This window comes from Crocodylus siamensis, chromosome 6, assembly GCF_052110815.1.
Source record: "Crocodylus siamensis isolate JL-2025a chromosome 6, ASM5211081v1, whole genome shotgun sequence".
NCBI lineage: Eukaryota > Metazoa > Chordata > Crocodylia > Crocodylidae > Crocodylus > Crocodylus siamensis.
Window position 1 is genome coordinate 66,296,172 of NC_143400.1, and position 17,992 is coordinate 66,314,163.

Sequence of the window (17,992 nt, forward strand, 5' to 3'; positions counted from 1 at the left end):
CCTCAGACTTAGTACTTGGACTAAGTACTCATTAAAACAGGACAAGGAAAGTGTAAGGGGACTTCCTGCACTGCCCTGAGTCACATCACCTCCCGGCTGGAAAGGTAGTGTCTAGTTGTAATAAATTGCCTGCCATGATTTTGATGTTAAGGGAGACATACCTACACACTACGGGGAGACAACTGAGTGTGGTTATGGACTCAGAACATCTGTGGTTCTTCATAGGGCTTCATCATCCCCATACCCTGCCCTCACCACTTCTGATGTTTCCGAGTGCTGTTGATTGCCTCTACAGTTCGTTACTATCTTTCCTTGAAGGATCCTGACTAAGGTCCTTGCCTAGTTGGCTGCTTGCCCCATTCTTCCCTGCATTGGTGCCAAGACAGTTATCTCTTCTGGTTCTTCTCCCGTCATCCTCTTGTGACTGGGATTCTCCCTCTCTTCTCCTTCCCTTTCTGGGAGAGTAAAGTCACCTTTTCCCTCCTCTTCTTTAGGTCCCTGGAGTGGTTCCCTTCACTCCCCGGAATCAGACTCACCGGTTGCTCAAGCTTATTCGCTGGCTCCCATTCTTGGTTGGACCTCATCTGGTAAGTAGTAGGATCAGGGCTTATCCTTTGTTCCCCTACCCATTTGCCTTCACTCGCCTTTACTTTCCCTTTGTTCCTTTCCTGTGCTAGGCTTTTTTTCTCCGTGTTTAGATTCTGGCGGCTGGGTCTGCCACTGCAGCTTTTGATCTGCCAGAGCCCCAGCCAGCTTCTCCGTTTGTCCGGATCATGTTGGGGTTTGCCATGGTTCCTCTGGCTCCATAACGCAGGTTTTCCTCCTTTAGCCCTTCTTGACCCTGCTCGTGGCCAGGTGTTTCAGGCACCCTGTCACAGAAATATTATAGGCCAATGGGGAATTGGCCAGATTTCTCACCCACTCATTTCCAGACCTTTATATTTTTATTAATATGAGGATTTTTTTTGTGAAAGAAAAGTAATATTGCATCAAGTCTTTGAAAATATGCTTAACCTCAGATTAGGCACTCAGTTCTAACAGGGACAGTACTATCTAATTAGGAAGATATATTTGTTTTAAACAAAGATTTTGCCTGGAAATAAATTTACTTTCACTAATTCTGGGGCACAAGGCATACAGTCTCTAGGCATTTGTAAGGATTTCATATCACTACAGTTAAGACTGTAAATCAGCTTCCACTAGCTAATCTGCATATACAGTTATCATTTTTTACATTTAATGTAAACCTCATTTCAATTACTTGTACTAATACGTAGAGCGAGCCAGAGATTTTGGTGAGCTCCAGTACAAAAGTAGTCAGTGTATTTATTATTGTTGTTTTCTGCTACATGGGATATATACATGAGATATATAAAATTACATGGGATATATACAATTTTAAACACTTATAAATTCTTTTAGAGGTCACAAACACAAGGAAAGACCCTTTAGAGGTCACAAACACAAGGAAAGCTCAAGAGGCTTGTCGGTCAGGCCCTCAGGGACCATGAACCCAGGGAGATGGGAGTTCAAGAAGAGTGGTTGCTTCTCAAGGAAGCGATCCTCAATGCACAAGCTAAATCTATTCCAATACGGAGGAAAGGCAGCAAGAAGGCACAGCAGCCCTCCTGGCTCTCCAGGGACCTAGCGGACCTCCTGTGGCTAAAAAGGAAAGCCTAGAAAGGATGGAGGATGGGATTCACCTCCAAGGAGGATTATTCTGCACCGGTCTGGTCCTGCAGGGAGCAAACCAGGAAAGCCAAGGCTGTAACTGAACTCCAACTAGCTTCAAGCATCAAGGACAACAAAAAGTCCTTTTTCAGATATGTGGGGAGCCGGAGGAAAAGCAAGGGCAACGTTGGACCCCTGCTAAACCAGATGGGGCAACTGACAACTGACGCCCAGGAAAAAGCCAACCTATTAAATAGGTACTTTGCGTCAGTCTTTCATCAGTCCCATGGGACGCCCATGCCTGCTATGGGACAGGGAGATCCGGGTGATGGGGACCCTACCCTCCATAAATGCTGACCTCGTGAAGGAACACCTTGAAAAGCTGGATACCTTCGAGTCAGCTGGCCCTGACAATCTGCACCCCAGGGTACTCAAGGAGCTGGCGAGCGTCATAGCCCAGCCCCTGGCACAGATCTTTGAAAACTCCTGGCGCTCTGGTGTAGTGAAGACTGGAAGAAGGCCAATGTGGCGCTGATCTTCAAGAAACAGAGGAGAGTGGATCCAGCTAACTACAGGCCCATTAACCTGCCTTCTATCCTGAGGAAGATCTTAGAAAGTTTATTAAGGAGGCCATCCTTGATGGACTGGCCCAGGCTAACATTCTAATGGATAGCCAGCATGGGTTTGTTGCGGGTAGGTCTTGTTTGACCAATCTCATTTCCTTCCATGACCAGATGACCTATCACCTGGACCAGGGAGAAGAGATTGATGTCATATATCTTGACTTCAAAAAAGCTTTTGATCTGGTATCCCATGATCATCTCTTGGCCAAACTGGCCAATTGTGGCCTTGGCTCCACCATGATCCGCTGGCTGGGAAATTGGCTCCGTGGTCAGACCCAGAGGGTTGTAATTGATGGCAGTCACTCATCGTGGTGCCCTGTGACCAGTGGGGTTCCTCAAGGCTCTGTCCTGGGACCTATACTGTTCAACATTTTCATTAATGATGTGGACATTGGAGTCAGGAGTGGACTGGCCAAGTTCGCCGATGACACCAAATTTTGGGGCAAAGCATCCATGCCAGAAGATAGGCAGGTGATCCAGGCTGACCTGGACAAGCTCAGCAAATGGGCAGACGAGAACCTGATGGTGTTTAACACCGAAAAATGCAAGGTTCTCCACCTTGGGAGGAAAAACCTGCAGCTTCCTTATAGGTTTGGCAGTGCTACGTTGGATAGCACTACAGAAGAAAGAGACTTGGGGGTCATCATTGACCACAAGATGAACATGAGCCTGCAATGCGATGCTGCGGCTAGTAAAACGACCAAAACGCTGGCTTGCATCCATAGATGCTTCTCGAGCAAATCCCGGGACGTCATTCTCCCCTTGTACTCGGCCTTGGTGAGGCTGCAGCTGGAGTACTGCATCCAGTTTTGGGCTCCACAATTTAAAAAGGATGCGGAGAAGCTTGAGAGAGTCCAGAGGAGAGCCACGTGCATGATCAGAGGTCAGGAAAACAGATCTTACGATGACAGGCTGAGACATGGGACTCTTTAGCCTGGAAAAGCATAGGCTCAGGGGTGATCTGATGGTCACCTATAAGTTTATCGGGGTGACCACCAGGATCTGGGGGAACGTTTGTTCACCAGAGCGCCCCAAGGGATGACTAGGTCGAATGGTCACAAACTCCTGCAAGACCGTTTCAGGCTGGACATAAGGAAGAATTTCTTTACTGTCCGAGCCCCCAAGGTCTGTAACAGTCTGCCAGCGGAGGTGGTTCAAGCGCCTACATTGAACACCTTCAAGAGTAAATTGGATGCTTATCTTGCTGGGATCCTATGACCCCAGCTGACTTCCTGCCCTTTGGGCAGGGGGCTGGACTCGATGATCTCCCGAGGTCCCTTCCAGCCCTAATGTCTATGAAATCTATGAAATCTATGAAATACAACATGTTAAAGTGAACAGAATACTTTGGACCAGTTGAACTTCAACAAGGTCTTTAAATTTAACTCTTCTTCCTCAAATGATTCGCAAAATCCTAAAAAGAGATTTTTCAAATTACGCTAGGGAAGAACAAGAGAAGTGATTCAGTAAGAACTGATTATTTTTCCATTTCAGGAAAATGCTATCCAACTTGGTCCAATGTAAAAGCCCATTTTAAAAAGGAACACGCAAGGAGTGGGTTGTAGGCCAAAAAAATGTTTGCTGCTGAAATAGAATCCAATTGTCTTTTGCATCATTTGTGACTGCTTTTCCATTTTAGCTTTGGTTCTCCCATTTTTGGATATACAGTGCAAATCCAATACAATTATTCTTATTGGGCAGAAGACATAATATTTATAAGAAGGATATACTTTGAAAAGGAGGGACCTAGTTCTTGTCACTCACCTTGTTCTCTAAGTTCAGTGTGAGCTGCAGAGTACTTGGCACTTTAGAGAATGTGTCCCCTAATTCTGGTATCTAAGGAGTTCTGGCTTTAGGCACTTATTGTGAAAATTATGGTCAAATGCAACAGAGGCCAGTAACTCAATGTTTGATATTATAAAGCCAACAGAAAAGTCAACAATAATATGAAATAGAGAATAAGAGTGCTGCTTTTGAGTAACATTTTTTTTAAAACAACAGTTCCTCCCTCTTACTGTCTATGCACAATCAGGACCAGCAGAAAGGAAAGAGAGACTGTTCTTTAAAAAAATGACAATCACAAAACTTGAGCAACCAAGTTTAAAAGACTTTTGAAATACAATGTATAGGTCACACCCACCCTGAGTTTTCTGTTTTCCCTTTCTGTAAAGCTGTGGGAATTTGACTAAGCATTATCTAATATTTCTGTCAATAATATCAAGACAGTGATCAGAGGCCAGATATAGACATTACATTTTTACCAGTCTAAGTGGTTGGAAACCATTCTAAACCTGTAACAGAAGTTCAGTGCACACAGACTGGGCTAACAATGGCAGAACCAATCTAAGATAAACCTGGATTAATGTGTACTCCAACTTAATGGATTTAGATGGGTGCCTCAAACTTCAGTATCAGTTCCCCTATTGATTCAAGTTAGGTCCCTGTCTTCTAGTATCCCAGGCTCCTTTGCAGCCCCCTGCTAGCCCTCCCTCACAGGGAAGTGCACTAGGACTAGCCCTATGCTTGGCTGCTGTGGCCAAGTGCCCAGCAGGCCTCACCCTGCAGTTCTCCCGGGCCCAAGCCAGCACAACTGCTGTGCCCAGAGCTGCCTCCAGCTCCTGCCAGCTGTCAGCCACAACCAGGCAGTGGGGGTGCGGGAGAAACAGGTTTCTGCCATAGGGACCCAGCAGCCAATCAGGGGTGGCCCAGCTGCCCGCCTGCACTTGGCATTTGCCTGCAGCTTGGGGAGCCCATTGGGCCTGCTGGGAGGCGTGTGTCCTGTTCACTCCCAGACTGACCCACACCACTTACAGAAACCCACATAAGTTTGATCGATCTCACCTTAGGCTTTTTGAGCCTGTGTGTCTTTGGGCTAAAAACTCGTACTTGTGGTCCTATCCTGTTTTGTGAAAGAAGCAAAAGTTATGGACAATCATGCCCTCCTGAGGGGGAAAAACAACCCACACATAAGAAACAAATGTATACAGAAATTCAGTGTATATTTGGGAATAGGAATTATTCCATACCCCTCCATGCCAGGACTAAGATGTCTTCAGAAGGGGATAGGACATAATCATCCAAACATGTTGAATCTGTTAACTTGAGGTGAACACTGTGCCAACTGTAACAGGGGCCTCTATCCCTGTTACAAAGTAGAGTGGGCAAGTACAAAAGATGCAAGCTACAGAGCTGCAAGCTGTAAACCTGCTATTTATGTAATGGGGGACCCCTTCAGGAAGGGAGCTTGAGAAGGAAAGGGGGAACTCCCTTTAAGGGTGAACATGCTATTGCCTGAAGAGGCAGAACCAAAAGGGGAACATAAACTGGTCTCTGACAGCTGGCCGGAGGCAGAAGACAGGGTGGGGGAAAGGGGCTGTGCTGGCTCGGGTTTAGAAGAGCCAGAGCTGTATCTGTACAGCGGAAGTCTCTGTTCCCAGCCTCCCACTCTCGCTGCCTGGCTGCAGCTGACAGCTGGCTGGATGCAGGGGGCAGTCTGGCATGGAAACAGGGGAACAGATCCTTGCACAGAGTTAAGAAGCTGTGAGTTGGCCAGGAGGAAACTGGGAGAAGTCAGAGGGACAAAGGAAAGCCTGGGGGAGTGCCCAGGGAAATAATGCCCAAGAAGAGAATTAAGTTTTCATTGTGTTCACTTCTGATTTGTTTCTTTTGGGCAAAAAAAGCTATGACATATGGGGCAGCTAGAAAGGGAAAAGGCAACCTGCTAGGAACACTTCCAGGCAAGTACTGTGTGGTCTGTGTGTTCATCCATTCTACCTGCGCCCTTTCTGGTGATGTGAAGAAACCATAGAGGGAAAGTTATTGCTTAAGCAATAACTTATGAAATAAAATGGATTAACTGCATTCTTTTGTCCAAAGCACAGATTAGGGAGTCTGGAGACCTGGATATCTCTTTGCAACAAATTTCCTTTAGGGATATCATCATTTACTTATCCCCAGGTATATAGTGAGGTTTAATTTAGTTGTTTGTAAAGTGCTTTGGGGGATACTTGCATAATATTCATTGTAGAAGTGCTCAGCACTATCAGCATGAATTGCCGTGTAATGTAGGGCATTTCCTTAGGGAAGCATGCCTGGTATAGTGGCTGCTTTCTGATTAATACTCTCAGCCCAAGGTTGTGCAGAGCTTTATTCATGTTCAGTTGTTACAAGCAGGTACAATTCAGAATGACAGGAAATCCATATTCCAAAGAGATCCAACTATGTGGCAGGCCATTATCGAGGTGCTTTGGAAGTGCTATTTGGAAAAGCTTATGTAGCACTGTCTCTGCAATTAGTTCATCAGTTCCTAAAACCAGATTCTGATCTCTCTTCCACCAGCATAAATGAAATCATAATTTGGCCCAGTAACACTCAATCTACTCATCTGTTACTTAAGTTAATACTTTCTTAAATACCGATAAGTCAACCAATCAAGAAGGCAATCCCTCAAGCAAGAAACTGTTTTAATCCTGCCATGCTTTCAATTTACTTGCAAAGGAATGAAACAACACAGCGCTTCTGCTGCATGGGGGTTATAATTATAACTTGAAGTTTTACATTGTAAAGTATTTAGCAACAGTTGACTCTGACACTTTTTCTACAAATAGGTAGAACTATGTTACTGAGAACTGACAGGACCTACAACTACATCATCACTAAGTCTGCAAAAGCAGAGGAGAGGAACAGCATTGATAAGATTGTGTTTGGGGCCAGATGGCACTTCATGTCAGAAAAATCTATTTAAGCCCTTGTGTTCTTGCATTATAACCAGCATATTGTCAACCAGGGCAAAGTACAGAAAGTGTGTAACTTAACTGACCTTGTCTGCAGAAATTGATTCAGAGGATGAAGCTATTGATGTTGTGACTTGGGTAGGCCATTTTCTTTTTTTCTTATCTGTTGAGCACAAGATGTGTTGGTGATTGATAAGAAAGACTGCTGCTAAACCTACTCTGAAAATGTGAATGATTCTTGCACTTGGAAAACATGCCATTTTAATCAATAAAATAGTGCTCTATAATACTGCTCCTTACTCTTACAACTTTAAAGATGTAGAAGAAAGCTAAGTCACAAGATACATATATATTTTCTTTCATGTTTGCATATCAGCATTCATAGCACCTCAGTCTGTCATAGTGTGACCAGATTTCAGAAACCAAGCAGAGTTATTTGCAGCTGAATTGAATATTTCTTTAAGAAACCGTAACTTAGAGCATATCCGATGGCAGGCCACACCACCAGCCCAAACTCTTGGCTCTCTCCAGGTTCTTCAATATCTTAGACAAAGCCCAGAGTACTGAGGATAGAATTCCTCCTCTTAGACTTCTTAGCAAATCTGCAAGGAACCAAACAGCTCTCACCCAGCCTTCATGTCTGATACTGGGCATAACGTCCTCAGTCTTGTGACTCCTGAGAGTTTCTTCTTGTAGAGGAAACTCTAGTAGCCTTCCTAACACTAGCCTTCCTAACATTCCCTGCTTATACAGACTTACACTCCCTACCCCCTGTTTATAGTTTAGGGAAAGTCTCTGGTTGAAACAGTCCTCCTTTTTCCTTCCTCTCTATTCTCAAGCTGCAGTTCCTAAAGCTCCCAACTTGGAATCTCCAACGTTATCTGATTAACACAGGCACCCCATTTCTTAGTGGGCATGTCTACATGTGCACATTTACTATGCAGTAACAGAAATTACTGCATAGTACAGGCATGCATCTACATGTGCACAGCCATGCTGCATAGTAAATATGGTAACTTACACTGACTTGAGCATAAATTTGATACCTGTATCATGCAGGTATCAAATTTATGCTTAATAAGTTCCTGCACAGTAATGCATGTGTAGATATATTACTGCGCAGTATACCCATGGGGCCTCCCTGCTGGGTCTGCTCAGCCACTAGAGGGCCAGCCTGAACCCAGCCCCAGGGCTCCTGGTTGGCTGTCTCTCCTGGCTTGAACTTGGAACTAAAGTTAGTCCCAAGTGCTGGCAGCTGGCTCTGGCTTCAGTTTGGGACTAAAGTTAGTCCCAAGGGCTGGCAGACATGTGGCCTGAGCCTGGAGCTCCCCCCAGTGGCCACAAAGGCACATGGCAGACTGCCCTGACCTGGGACTAAATTTAGTCTCAGGAGCCTGCAAATGTAGAAGCCAGTCTATTCCCACTTACTGCGCAGTAATTTACTACATTTGCATGCCCATACTGCGTAGTAACTTTCTGCACAGTAAATTTAAGCTGGCATAAATGCACGTGTAGACACACCCAGTTTGTCTGTTGCTTCTTTAAACACCAGCCTACTTAAAAGGGCCATACTGTGGAACAGGGGTGGGCTGATAACCTTGCTATTCCTCAAAGGGAGCTCTTAGGATCCTTAGCTTGAATGAAGACTCATTAGATGTATTGGAAAGGAGGATATGACCTATCAGGCAGATTGTCCTGCAGCTTCCAGTGACTCCAGCCCTGAGGCAGTTTCCCTTGAATCCTGGCAGAGTGCTGTCAGAAACTTGCTTTGGGTTTTGTGAAAGATCTAAGTGGAGGCATTTTAAATGAAGCATTTCTGGTACCACGACCCAGTATTTTCCAATACAACTAAGTTTCACCCTTAAGCAGGAATGAACTTTTCATAAATATGGGCAGTGGAAACATCTGGTTTAAGTTTCTTTTTAATGATATGCAGTTTAAAATCTTGTAACATTTTTCACAAGCTCTAGTGTTCCATTTAATTCAGTATTTCAGTGACAGGTGTATTAAGTGAACTTTGCCAAGTATCTTAAGCTTTTATATAAAAAGCACAAAATAAACATAATTAATGTAACTAACATTGAATTTAAAAATTATCACTTGTTTTGTTAATGATATACTGTAAAGTGACTTCATTTATATTTCAGTGACTAGGTTATTAAAATCTGGAAATAGAAAAAATAAAACACCATTACATTGAATAGTATCTGATCTTACACTTGCAATTAATAGCTGAAGTTAGAAAATTGTGTCTTTGCATAAATACTGTGCTGGTTCATTATACTGCACCACAGTTCCTTTTTTAAAAGAGCTGTTTTGTGTAAGCAACTACTACTTTGTGTTCTTGTAAGACATGCAGTGATAATTCACTATGCTTTCCCTGTCAAAGACTGACTTAGATTTTAATGGTCAATTTGCTGGCCTGTTCCTTTCTGGGAAGATATCACAGAGAGGACTGGGTTCATTACAGATGCCAAAGTCTTCAAACTTATTGTAAATGAACAGTGTTGGTTTTAGGCTTCCAGAGTCTATACCTACTTGAGAGTGGTATCATGCACTGATTAGAAGAATCACAAAAGCAAACTCGTACAGAATAAAGATAAGAGAAAATAGTTTCTAAGATAGGAATATATTTCTGTGAGGCCGTTAGGTTCCTAAAAAATTGTGCAACATATCAACTAGCCATCAGCCTGAAGATCAGTGGGCTAAGACAGCATAAATGTGTATACATGTGCACTGTAGCAGTGTTTCTCACTCCATGGGTCACAAATCAAAAGTGGGTCACAAGAATATTTGAAAGGGTCACAAGCAAGTCCCAGAAAAATGCAGGAAAGCATGGGTTTCCCTTTATCAACTGGCAGCATTCCAGCCTGCCAGGGACGATTGGAGGCAGCAGGCATATGTATGTCTGCGTGTGCACACATGTGGCTGGTATGCAGCCAGGAAGGTTCATGAGAGCAGCCCCAGCAGCTGAATGCAGGTAAGTGTATGGGGACTGGGGACTGGAGGTCCAGGACTGGGGGACTGGCTGGAAATGTCCAGGGAATGGGGTGTGTGGGGGGAAAAGGGGGTGGGTGCCTGCCGGCATTAGAAGGCGGCTGGGCACCAAGGCTGCGTCAGAGCAGGGGGGAAGGTACCTGCCCCTTCAGCAGGGGAAGGGGGCAGGGAGGGGTTCTTCTGGGGTATGGCTGAGCCGGTGGCACTGGGGCTGGTGCCCATACTTACAGGGTCAGGGAGGCTAGGAGATGCTGCTTAGGGGGCAGGTGGGGTCATGACTAGACTGCCTTGTGCAGCACAGGAGCCCCAGCCCAGAACATGGGGGTGCCACAGGCCTCCCCTCCTCCTTTCTCCAGCTCATGCTGGGGTTGGACTTGCTCCGCTGCCTCCCGCCTGAACCAGAGCTACTGCAGTCACCGCACTCGAGCCTGAGTGCTACAGGGGCAGCTGGGGGCCCCCTCCAGCAGGGTTGGGGGGGGGGGGGCTGGAGGCTGCAAGTTGGGAGGGGCACCAGAATGGCCCAGGGGGGCAGAGGCTTGTGGCTTGGGAGTGAAGGGCACAGCAGGACCAGGGGGCTGGGGGTTAGGGCTGGCCATTGATCTTTACAAATGGGTCCCAGTACAAAAAAGGTTGAGAACTACTGCACTATAGCACAAATTTTACATCCTTCAATATAAAATGTGATGGCTGTTAAAGACACTTCCTGCTGATGAGGGGTTTAACCAGATTATGTGCCTATGCTCTCAAGTCAACTTTGGAAGAGCAAGCTTTTGCCTTCTGAGTTATCTTTTCACTTCTACGTCGGGATAAAATTCCAAAGCTCACAAAGCACAGGGTCATCATTTGAGGGTTGCTAAGGGTTAATCACTATAAAGATTCCTATTAGGAACTGGGTTTGTTAGATGGGAAGTTGTCTTGACAAGGTCACCCAGCTGAGCATTTAATATCAGGAAGTCATAGTTTCATAGTTTCATAGTAGCTAGAGTCGGAAGGGACCTACGTAGATCATCTAGTCCGACCCCCTGCCTTAGCAGGAAAGAGCACCGGGGTCAGATGACCCCGGCAAGGTGCTCATCTAACTTCCTTTTAAAAATCCCCAGGCTAGGAGCCTGCACCACTTCCCCTGGAAGCTGGTTCCAGGCCCTAGCCACCCTGACTGTGAAGTAGCGCCTCCTAATATCTAATCTAAACTTACCCTCCGCCAGTTTGTGACCGTTATTCCTGGTCACTCCCGGCAGCGCACGGGGGAACAGGGACTCCCCCAATACCTGCTGATCCCCCCTGACCAGTTTGTAGCAGGCCACAAGGTCCCCCCTTAGCCTTCTCTTGTGGAGGCTAAACAGGTTCAGGTCCCGTAGCCTATCCTCATAAGGCCTGCCCTGCTGACCCCCGATCATACGAGTGGCCCTCCTCTGAACTCTTTCCATATTGTCCACGTCCCTCTTGAAGTGTGGCGCCCAGAACTGGACGCAGCACTCCAGCTGCGGCCTGACCAGTGCCGCATAGAGGGGGAGGATCACCTCCCTGGACCTGCTCGAGATGCATCTGTGGATGCATGATAGGGTACGATTGGCCTTCTTGACTGCCTCCCCACACTGCCGGCCCATGTTCATCGTGGAGTCAATGACGACTCCAAGATCCTTTTCCGTCTCCGTGCTGGCAAGAGGAGAGTTCCCCAACCTGTAAGTGTGGTGCCGGTTCTTCCTCCCCATGTGCAACACCTTGCACTTATCAGTGTTAAACCCCATCCTATTCTCATCCGCCCACCGTTGCAACCTGTCAAGGTCAGCTTGTAGCCTATTGCACCCTTCTAGTGCACCCACATCCCCCCACATCTTAGTGTCATCAGCAAACTTGAACAGGGTGCTTTCTACCCCCTCATCCAAGTCACTGATGAAGATGTTGAACAGTGCAGGCCCGAGGACCGAGCCCTGCGGAACCCCACTGCCCACATCCTTCCAGGTCGAGAAGAACCCATCCACTACCACCCTCTGGGTGCGGCCCTCCAACCAGTTGGCGACCCATTTGACCGTGTGGGCATCGACACCACAGTCTCCCAGCTTTTTGATGAGGACAGGGTGAGAGACAGTGTCGAAAGCCTTCCGGAAGTCCAAAAAGACTACATCCACAGCAACCCCTGCGTCTAATGATTTGGTGACCTGATCGTAAAAGGCCACCAGGTTGGTCTGACAAGACCTGCCACTGATAAACCCATGTTGGTTGCCCCTGAGCATGCATTCCCCCGCAAGGCCCTCCTGGATGTGTGCCAGGATAATTTTTTCAAAGAGCTTACCCGGGATTGAGGTCAGACTAACTGGCCTGTAATTTCCCGGGTCCTCTTTTTTTCCCTTTTTGAAGATAGGGACCACATTGGCCCTCTTCCAGTCCTCCGGCACCTCGCCAGAGCACCACGAGTGCTCATAGAGCCGTGCCAGGGGTCCCGCAATGACCTCAGCCAGTTCCTGTAGAACCCTAGGGTGAAGATCGTCCGGACCAGCGGACTTGAACACGTCCAGCTTCTCCAGAAGTACCCTAACTAACTCCTCGCTAACCCTTGGCCCAGGCGTGTCTCTCTCGGGGCCCGAGGGGGGCCCAGCAGGGAGGTGGCTGAACTGGTCCCTACTTAGGAAGACAGAGGCAAAGAAATCGTTAAATATGTTAGCTTTGTCATCTGGCGTGATGACTAAGTTGCCCATCGTGTCCTGCAGGGGCCCCACATTACCCGGGACCCTCTTTTTACCCCCTATGTATTTGAAGAAGGACTTCTTATTGTCCTTAATCCGGGAAGCTAGTCCTATCTCCAACTCTGCCTTGGCCCTCCTGACTGCCCCCCTACATCCTCGGGCGACTATAACATAGTCCTTCTTGGCGATGACCCCATCTCTCCATTGGGTATATGCCTCCCTTTTAGCAAGGAGACATTCCCGGATGCTCTTAGTGAGCCATGGGGGTTTATGTGCCCTCCTGCTCCCTTTGACCCTTGTTGGGATTACCTCCCTTTGGGCATGGAGGATCGTCTCCTTAAGGAGCAACCACTCACCTTCGACATCTGATTCCCTTCCCCTCTGGGTCCTCAGCGCTTCCCCAACTATCCTCCTTAGCTTGTTGAAGTCAGCCCTCCTAAAGTCTAGGGCTGTTGCCTTGCTGCAGCCCTTTGCCACCTTACGCTGGATGGTGAATTCCAGCAAGCGATGATCACTGTCTCCCAGGTGGCCCATCACCCGCAGCCCCCTCACCAGGTCATCACCCGTGGCCAGCACTAGGTCCAACAAGGCGTCTCCCCTGGTGGGACTGTGCACCTCCTGGGTTAGATGGAGGTCCTGCAGTCTGGCTAAGAACCGACGTGAGCGATCAGACTTGGCTGACTGCTCCTCCCAGCAGATGTCTGGGAAGTTCAGGTCCCCCATGATGACCACATCCTTAGCCCTCACTGCCTCTGTAAGCTGACCTAAGAATTCCAGGTCGAGCTCTTCTCCCTGGTTGGGAGGTCTATAGTAGACTCCCACCGTTAAGTCTCTCTCCCCTGGACTGCCTTTTACTCTAACCCAGAGCACCTCAGAGTGCCCCCCCTCTACCCCCATGCTAATTAACGAGGAAGTATATTCCTCCTTGATGTAGAGTGCTACTCCTCCACCTTTCCTTCCTATCCTGTCCTTCCTGTATAGCCTATAGCCCTTGACACTCACCGCCCAGTCATGCGATGAGTCCCACCACGTTTCTGTGATCCCTACTATGTCAGGGCTGGTGACAGCTAGGAGGAGGGCGAGTTCCTCCTGCTTCTTCCCCATACTTCGAGCATTCGTGTAGAGGCATTTGAGGCCTCCAACGGTTGTGCCCACTGACCCCCTAGTCTCAGCAATGCCCCGTCCCCCATCACTTACCTGTTTCTCCCTTTTGACCATTGGTCTGGGCTCGCTGGCTGTTGCTGGGCCTGGTAGTTCATCATCTCCTCCGCCCTCATCTTCCCCCTCCCCCGACGAGCCTAGTTTAAAGCCCGCCGAAGGAGGTTCACCAACCTGGAAGAGAACACACGCTTACCTTTAGGGGAAAGGTGGAGCCCATCCCATCCCAGCATGTCTCTCATCACGATATGCCGGTCATGGCTGAGGAAGCCAAAGCCCGCCTCGAAGCACCATTCCTGTAGCCTCCAGTTGGTCTCCGCTATGCACATCTCGTGACGTCTGCCGCGTCCGCTCACTGGCAGGATGGAAGAGGAGACCGCCTGTGCGCCCATCTCCCTCAGCACGCCTCCCAGAGCATGGTAGTCCTCCATCAGGCGATCAGGGTCTCTCCTGGCCGCATCGTTAGTACCCACATGGACAAGGACCATGGGGTAATAATCGGAGGGCTGGATGATGGACTGGAGCATCCCCTTCACATCCTGAATCTTCGCTCCGGGCAGGCAGTATACCTCACGTGCTGAGGGATCCTGGCGACAGATGGGGCCCTCCGTACCTCTCAGGATGGAGTCACCAATCACGATGACGCGACGCTTCCTCCTCTTAGGCCTCTTGACTCCCGCCGCCCGCACAGGACATTGTGTGCACAAAGTCTCCTCCCTGGAATCTTCCACTGCTCCCTCCTCCTCCAGGGCTGCCAGGACCTCATATCTGTTCTCCAGATGGACAGGAGGAACTGGTGCCGCAACATGGTTAATAGCTCTGGCGCGGGAGACTGTCTGCCACTCAGCGGTGGAGGGCTCATCCCGGTCTGCCCTCTCCTCTGTTGTATCACCCTGCAGAGAAAGAAAATACCTATCAATTTCCTCCTCTGCCTCACGGATTCCCCTCAGCCTGCTAACCTCCTCCAGGAGCTCCTGCACCCGCTCCTCCAGGGTCCTAAGGCGGATACCTACAGGACAGGTGCAGGAGTCCCCAGTCCCTGCCCCCCCAGACCTTGCCAGGCAGTTCCCGCAGGCCAGGGGGTTGGAGGACGGCAGCCCCCCCGAGGGCTCTGTCTGGGTGGAGGCCTCGGACAAGCCCCGGGAAGTCAATTACCAAATGGACAGAAAAGTTTTATAACGAAGTAGAAGCCAAGCAATTCAGGGTTTTTTGCACTTACATTTAGGGACTTACCAAAATTGCAACATTTAGGGACTTAACAAAACTGGAAATGATGTGACTTTTGCAGAAAATTCAATTTCAGGTGGGCTCTGTGAAAAAGTGTGGGCTTGCTAAGGCAAAAAAAGCTGCAAAACAAAAAAGGGTGGGAATCCCTGGAGTCCTGAAGCATGGGAGGAGGGAAGGGGAGGCAGAGGGAGCAAATCTGAGATTGAGCCAGTGACACAGGCTCAGTCCAGGGCCAGTCAAGAAGCAGGAGGATTTTGGTGCTGGTTTTTAAAACACCCACAGGCATGCTGCTACAGCATGCTGCCACCTGAGGAGGATTCTTCAGCTGCCTACTGAAAAGAAATCCTCTAAGAGCCAAGTATGTTTCAGTGCTGGAATGTGCAAGACAGTATTCTTCAGGGATATTGCACAGAGATGGAGGCAGACTCTTCTGTATCTCCTGCAATGTAATTCTGGATGTTTCTAGGAAAACCAGCATAGATCAACACTCAGAATCTGAGGCACATGTGAAGCAGAAGGCTGTTGCAGAAGCTGAATGTCAGAGCAAGGAACAAGTGACAGTGTCCTCCCTGTATAAAAGGACAACAGAAAACAGCTTGGCAAGGTGAGAGGTGGCATTTTCCCTTGTGGAGTCTTTTGCAGTGGCAAGGACTCTGTTGGAGAAATTTGATCAACCAAAATTAAGGGACTATCTGAACCAAAACATGCCAAATGCTGGCGGTTTTCCATGTGTTAGCAAGCTTTGCCAAGACTACTTTCTGTAGTGATTGCTTCACATGTACAGTCCACAAAAGCTGCCTTGGCAGAATCTGACTCCTCCATTGTGGCTGATGACCCTCAAGATAACTACATGCTGTAAATTGTATTTGCACCAGGGTGCTGGACAGATCAGGACCTGACTTACTTCAAACTGAGCCGATCCACGTCACATCTGTCAATTTTTTTTCTATTGTGTCTCAAGCCATTGTGAATGTAATTGTTAGCTATGACATAGACTTTAACAAGATCTCAGCATTCCTGTTTGATAATGCCATGTGCATAAGCAAGGCTTTGCTGCCCAAAGGTGTTCATGTCACCTGCAATGTACACATTCTGTCCTTAGTTAGTAAGTGACATCTGGCACACATACTTTCCTAATGTGGATAGCTTGGTGTCTTCCTTTAAGAAAGCCTTCAAGCACTAGCCAGGTCATAGAGTCTTGTACAGGCAGTCTGTTGCCAGTCAAAGGAACTGTGCCACTGTCGCCAGTCTGTGCTCACATGTGGAATTCATGATTCAACATGGTCTGTTACCATGCCAAGCATATGCAGCAATATCGACAGTTTGTGAGTGAGGAGCTGGAAATCACATCCAAGACACAGTGCATACTTAAGCTGTGCAGTCTCTTAGGCAAAGTAACATTGAAGGTCAAGTGACACTTGTGGCCATCTGGTTTATGGAGTGCCTGATGTGGTTTGAAGGCTGGCAGGCTGTAATCCACCATGCACACAACAAACTGTTGGATTTAATAAGCTGAGTCAAAGGCATCACAAGAACAGTCAAGCTATCCTCATGAAAACCAGCGTAGAAGGGACCTGTTCCAAGCAATAACTATGCAACTAAACCAGAACTACAGGCATGATCTGTCCACGGGCAACTCATGCCGCCCTAGTTGGGGCGGGGAGGGGGGCATGTGCCTGTCGATCTCACTTCAGCTACATCAGAAGTAGCTGAGGTTGCTTCTGGGAGTGGCTGCAGCGATTGGCCGGTGCTTGCAGGGGAGGCACTGGCACTCCTGCCTGCCCATCGCCTAAGCATTATATGCGGGCAATCAGGGGGGCAATGGCACTCTCAGGGGGTGCACATGTACCCCCATGCACCCCTACATGTTGCCACTGGATCTGTTACAATCACCATGGGCCAAACAATCAGCTGCCCCCTTCCTTAGTGTTGTTTGCATTTTGGAGCCTAACTAGCTGCCTGTTCTGAGTTGTGACCCCCAGCTACTGAATGCAATCCTAGGATGGGAGAAAAAGAACCTGACAACAAATGTGCTGCTTACATGCACTTTGTTAAAGAGTGCAGGATGCCTGTGCCTGCATTCTGGGACTGTGTCTGTCACCAGTTTCCACATTTTATGCCCTGGCAAGATGCTGCCTCAACATTCCAATGAACTCAGGGGATGCTGAGCATGTCTTCTCAGGGTATGGGCAAATGTTCACCCCACAGAGACAGAGAATGTCTGCAGCAACTGTGGCTGGGAGCAACATGCTTGCATTTAATAGTTAGCATGAATTGCCTGTCTCTACCAAACTCAAGGCAGTGGCCTGCAAAAATGGTGGCCAGCCCCAAGATCTGCCCACAAATTCAGCTGGCCACCACCTGGAGTTTGTTAGACCCCTACTTATATTCCATAGCTCAAGGTGAGCTGGAATGCTTGCACCAGCAGCCTAATGAGACAAGATGAAACACTGCCTTTCCTGAACACAAAAAGGAGCAATTTAGAGCAGTTACAGTGTAACTGGAAAAGGCCCTTGGGTTCCCGTGATTCCTCCTGGTACCCTTGTGACTTTAGCTCTGATTCGGCTCCTGTGTCCACTTTCTTGTTCCTCTCCTGCCATGCCTTGATGTAGTGAGTAGGGTCTCCCTAAATCACAGGGGTACTTACCAATTGTTGTGGCTTGATCGTGGCGTAAAGTTCTAATTCTGCAGTCATTTCATGGCAACCCTGCCCTGTGGTGCTAGTTGCTGGAGAGGCCCCACCCTGATGCTGATTGGTGGAGAGGCCCAGGGGAAGGAGGGATGAGGAGGCAGCCACCATCTTGATTGCTGGCTGCCCTTCGTATAGTCCTGCCTCTCAGTGCTCATTGGTGGAAAGGCCCTGGTGGGGAGAGGAAGGATGAGGGGGTGGCAGCCATCT

General features: G+C 48.1%; 1 protein-coding gene across 1 annotated transcript; it reads right to left on the minus strand.

Moving 5' to 3' along the window:
• Positions 1-7,104: 7,104 nt before the first annotated feature.
• Positions 7,105-17,788, minus strand: LOC149862939 (uncharacterized). Its single transcript, XM_090054124.1, has 3 exons — positions 17,741-17,788; positions 14,063-14,993; positions 7,105-7,190 (listed from the first exon to the last, which is right to left on the minus strand). Exons 1-3 carry the CDS (start codon positions 17,786-17,788, stop codon positions 7,105-7,107), a joined length of 1,065 nt encoding a protein of 354 aa, XP_089910250.1.
• Between the last annotated feature and the right edge of the window lie 204 nt (positions 17,789-17,992).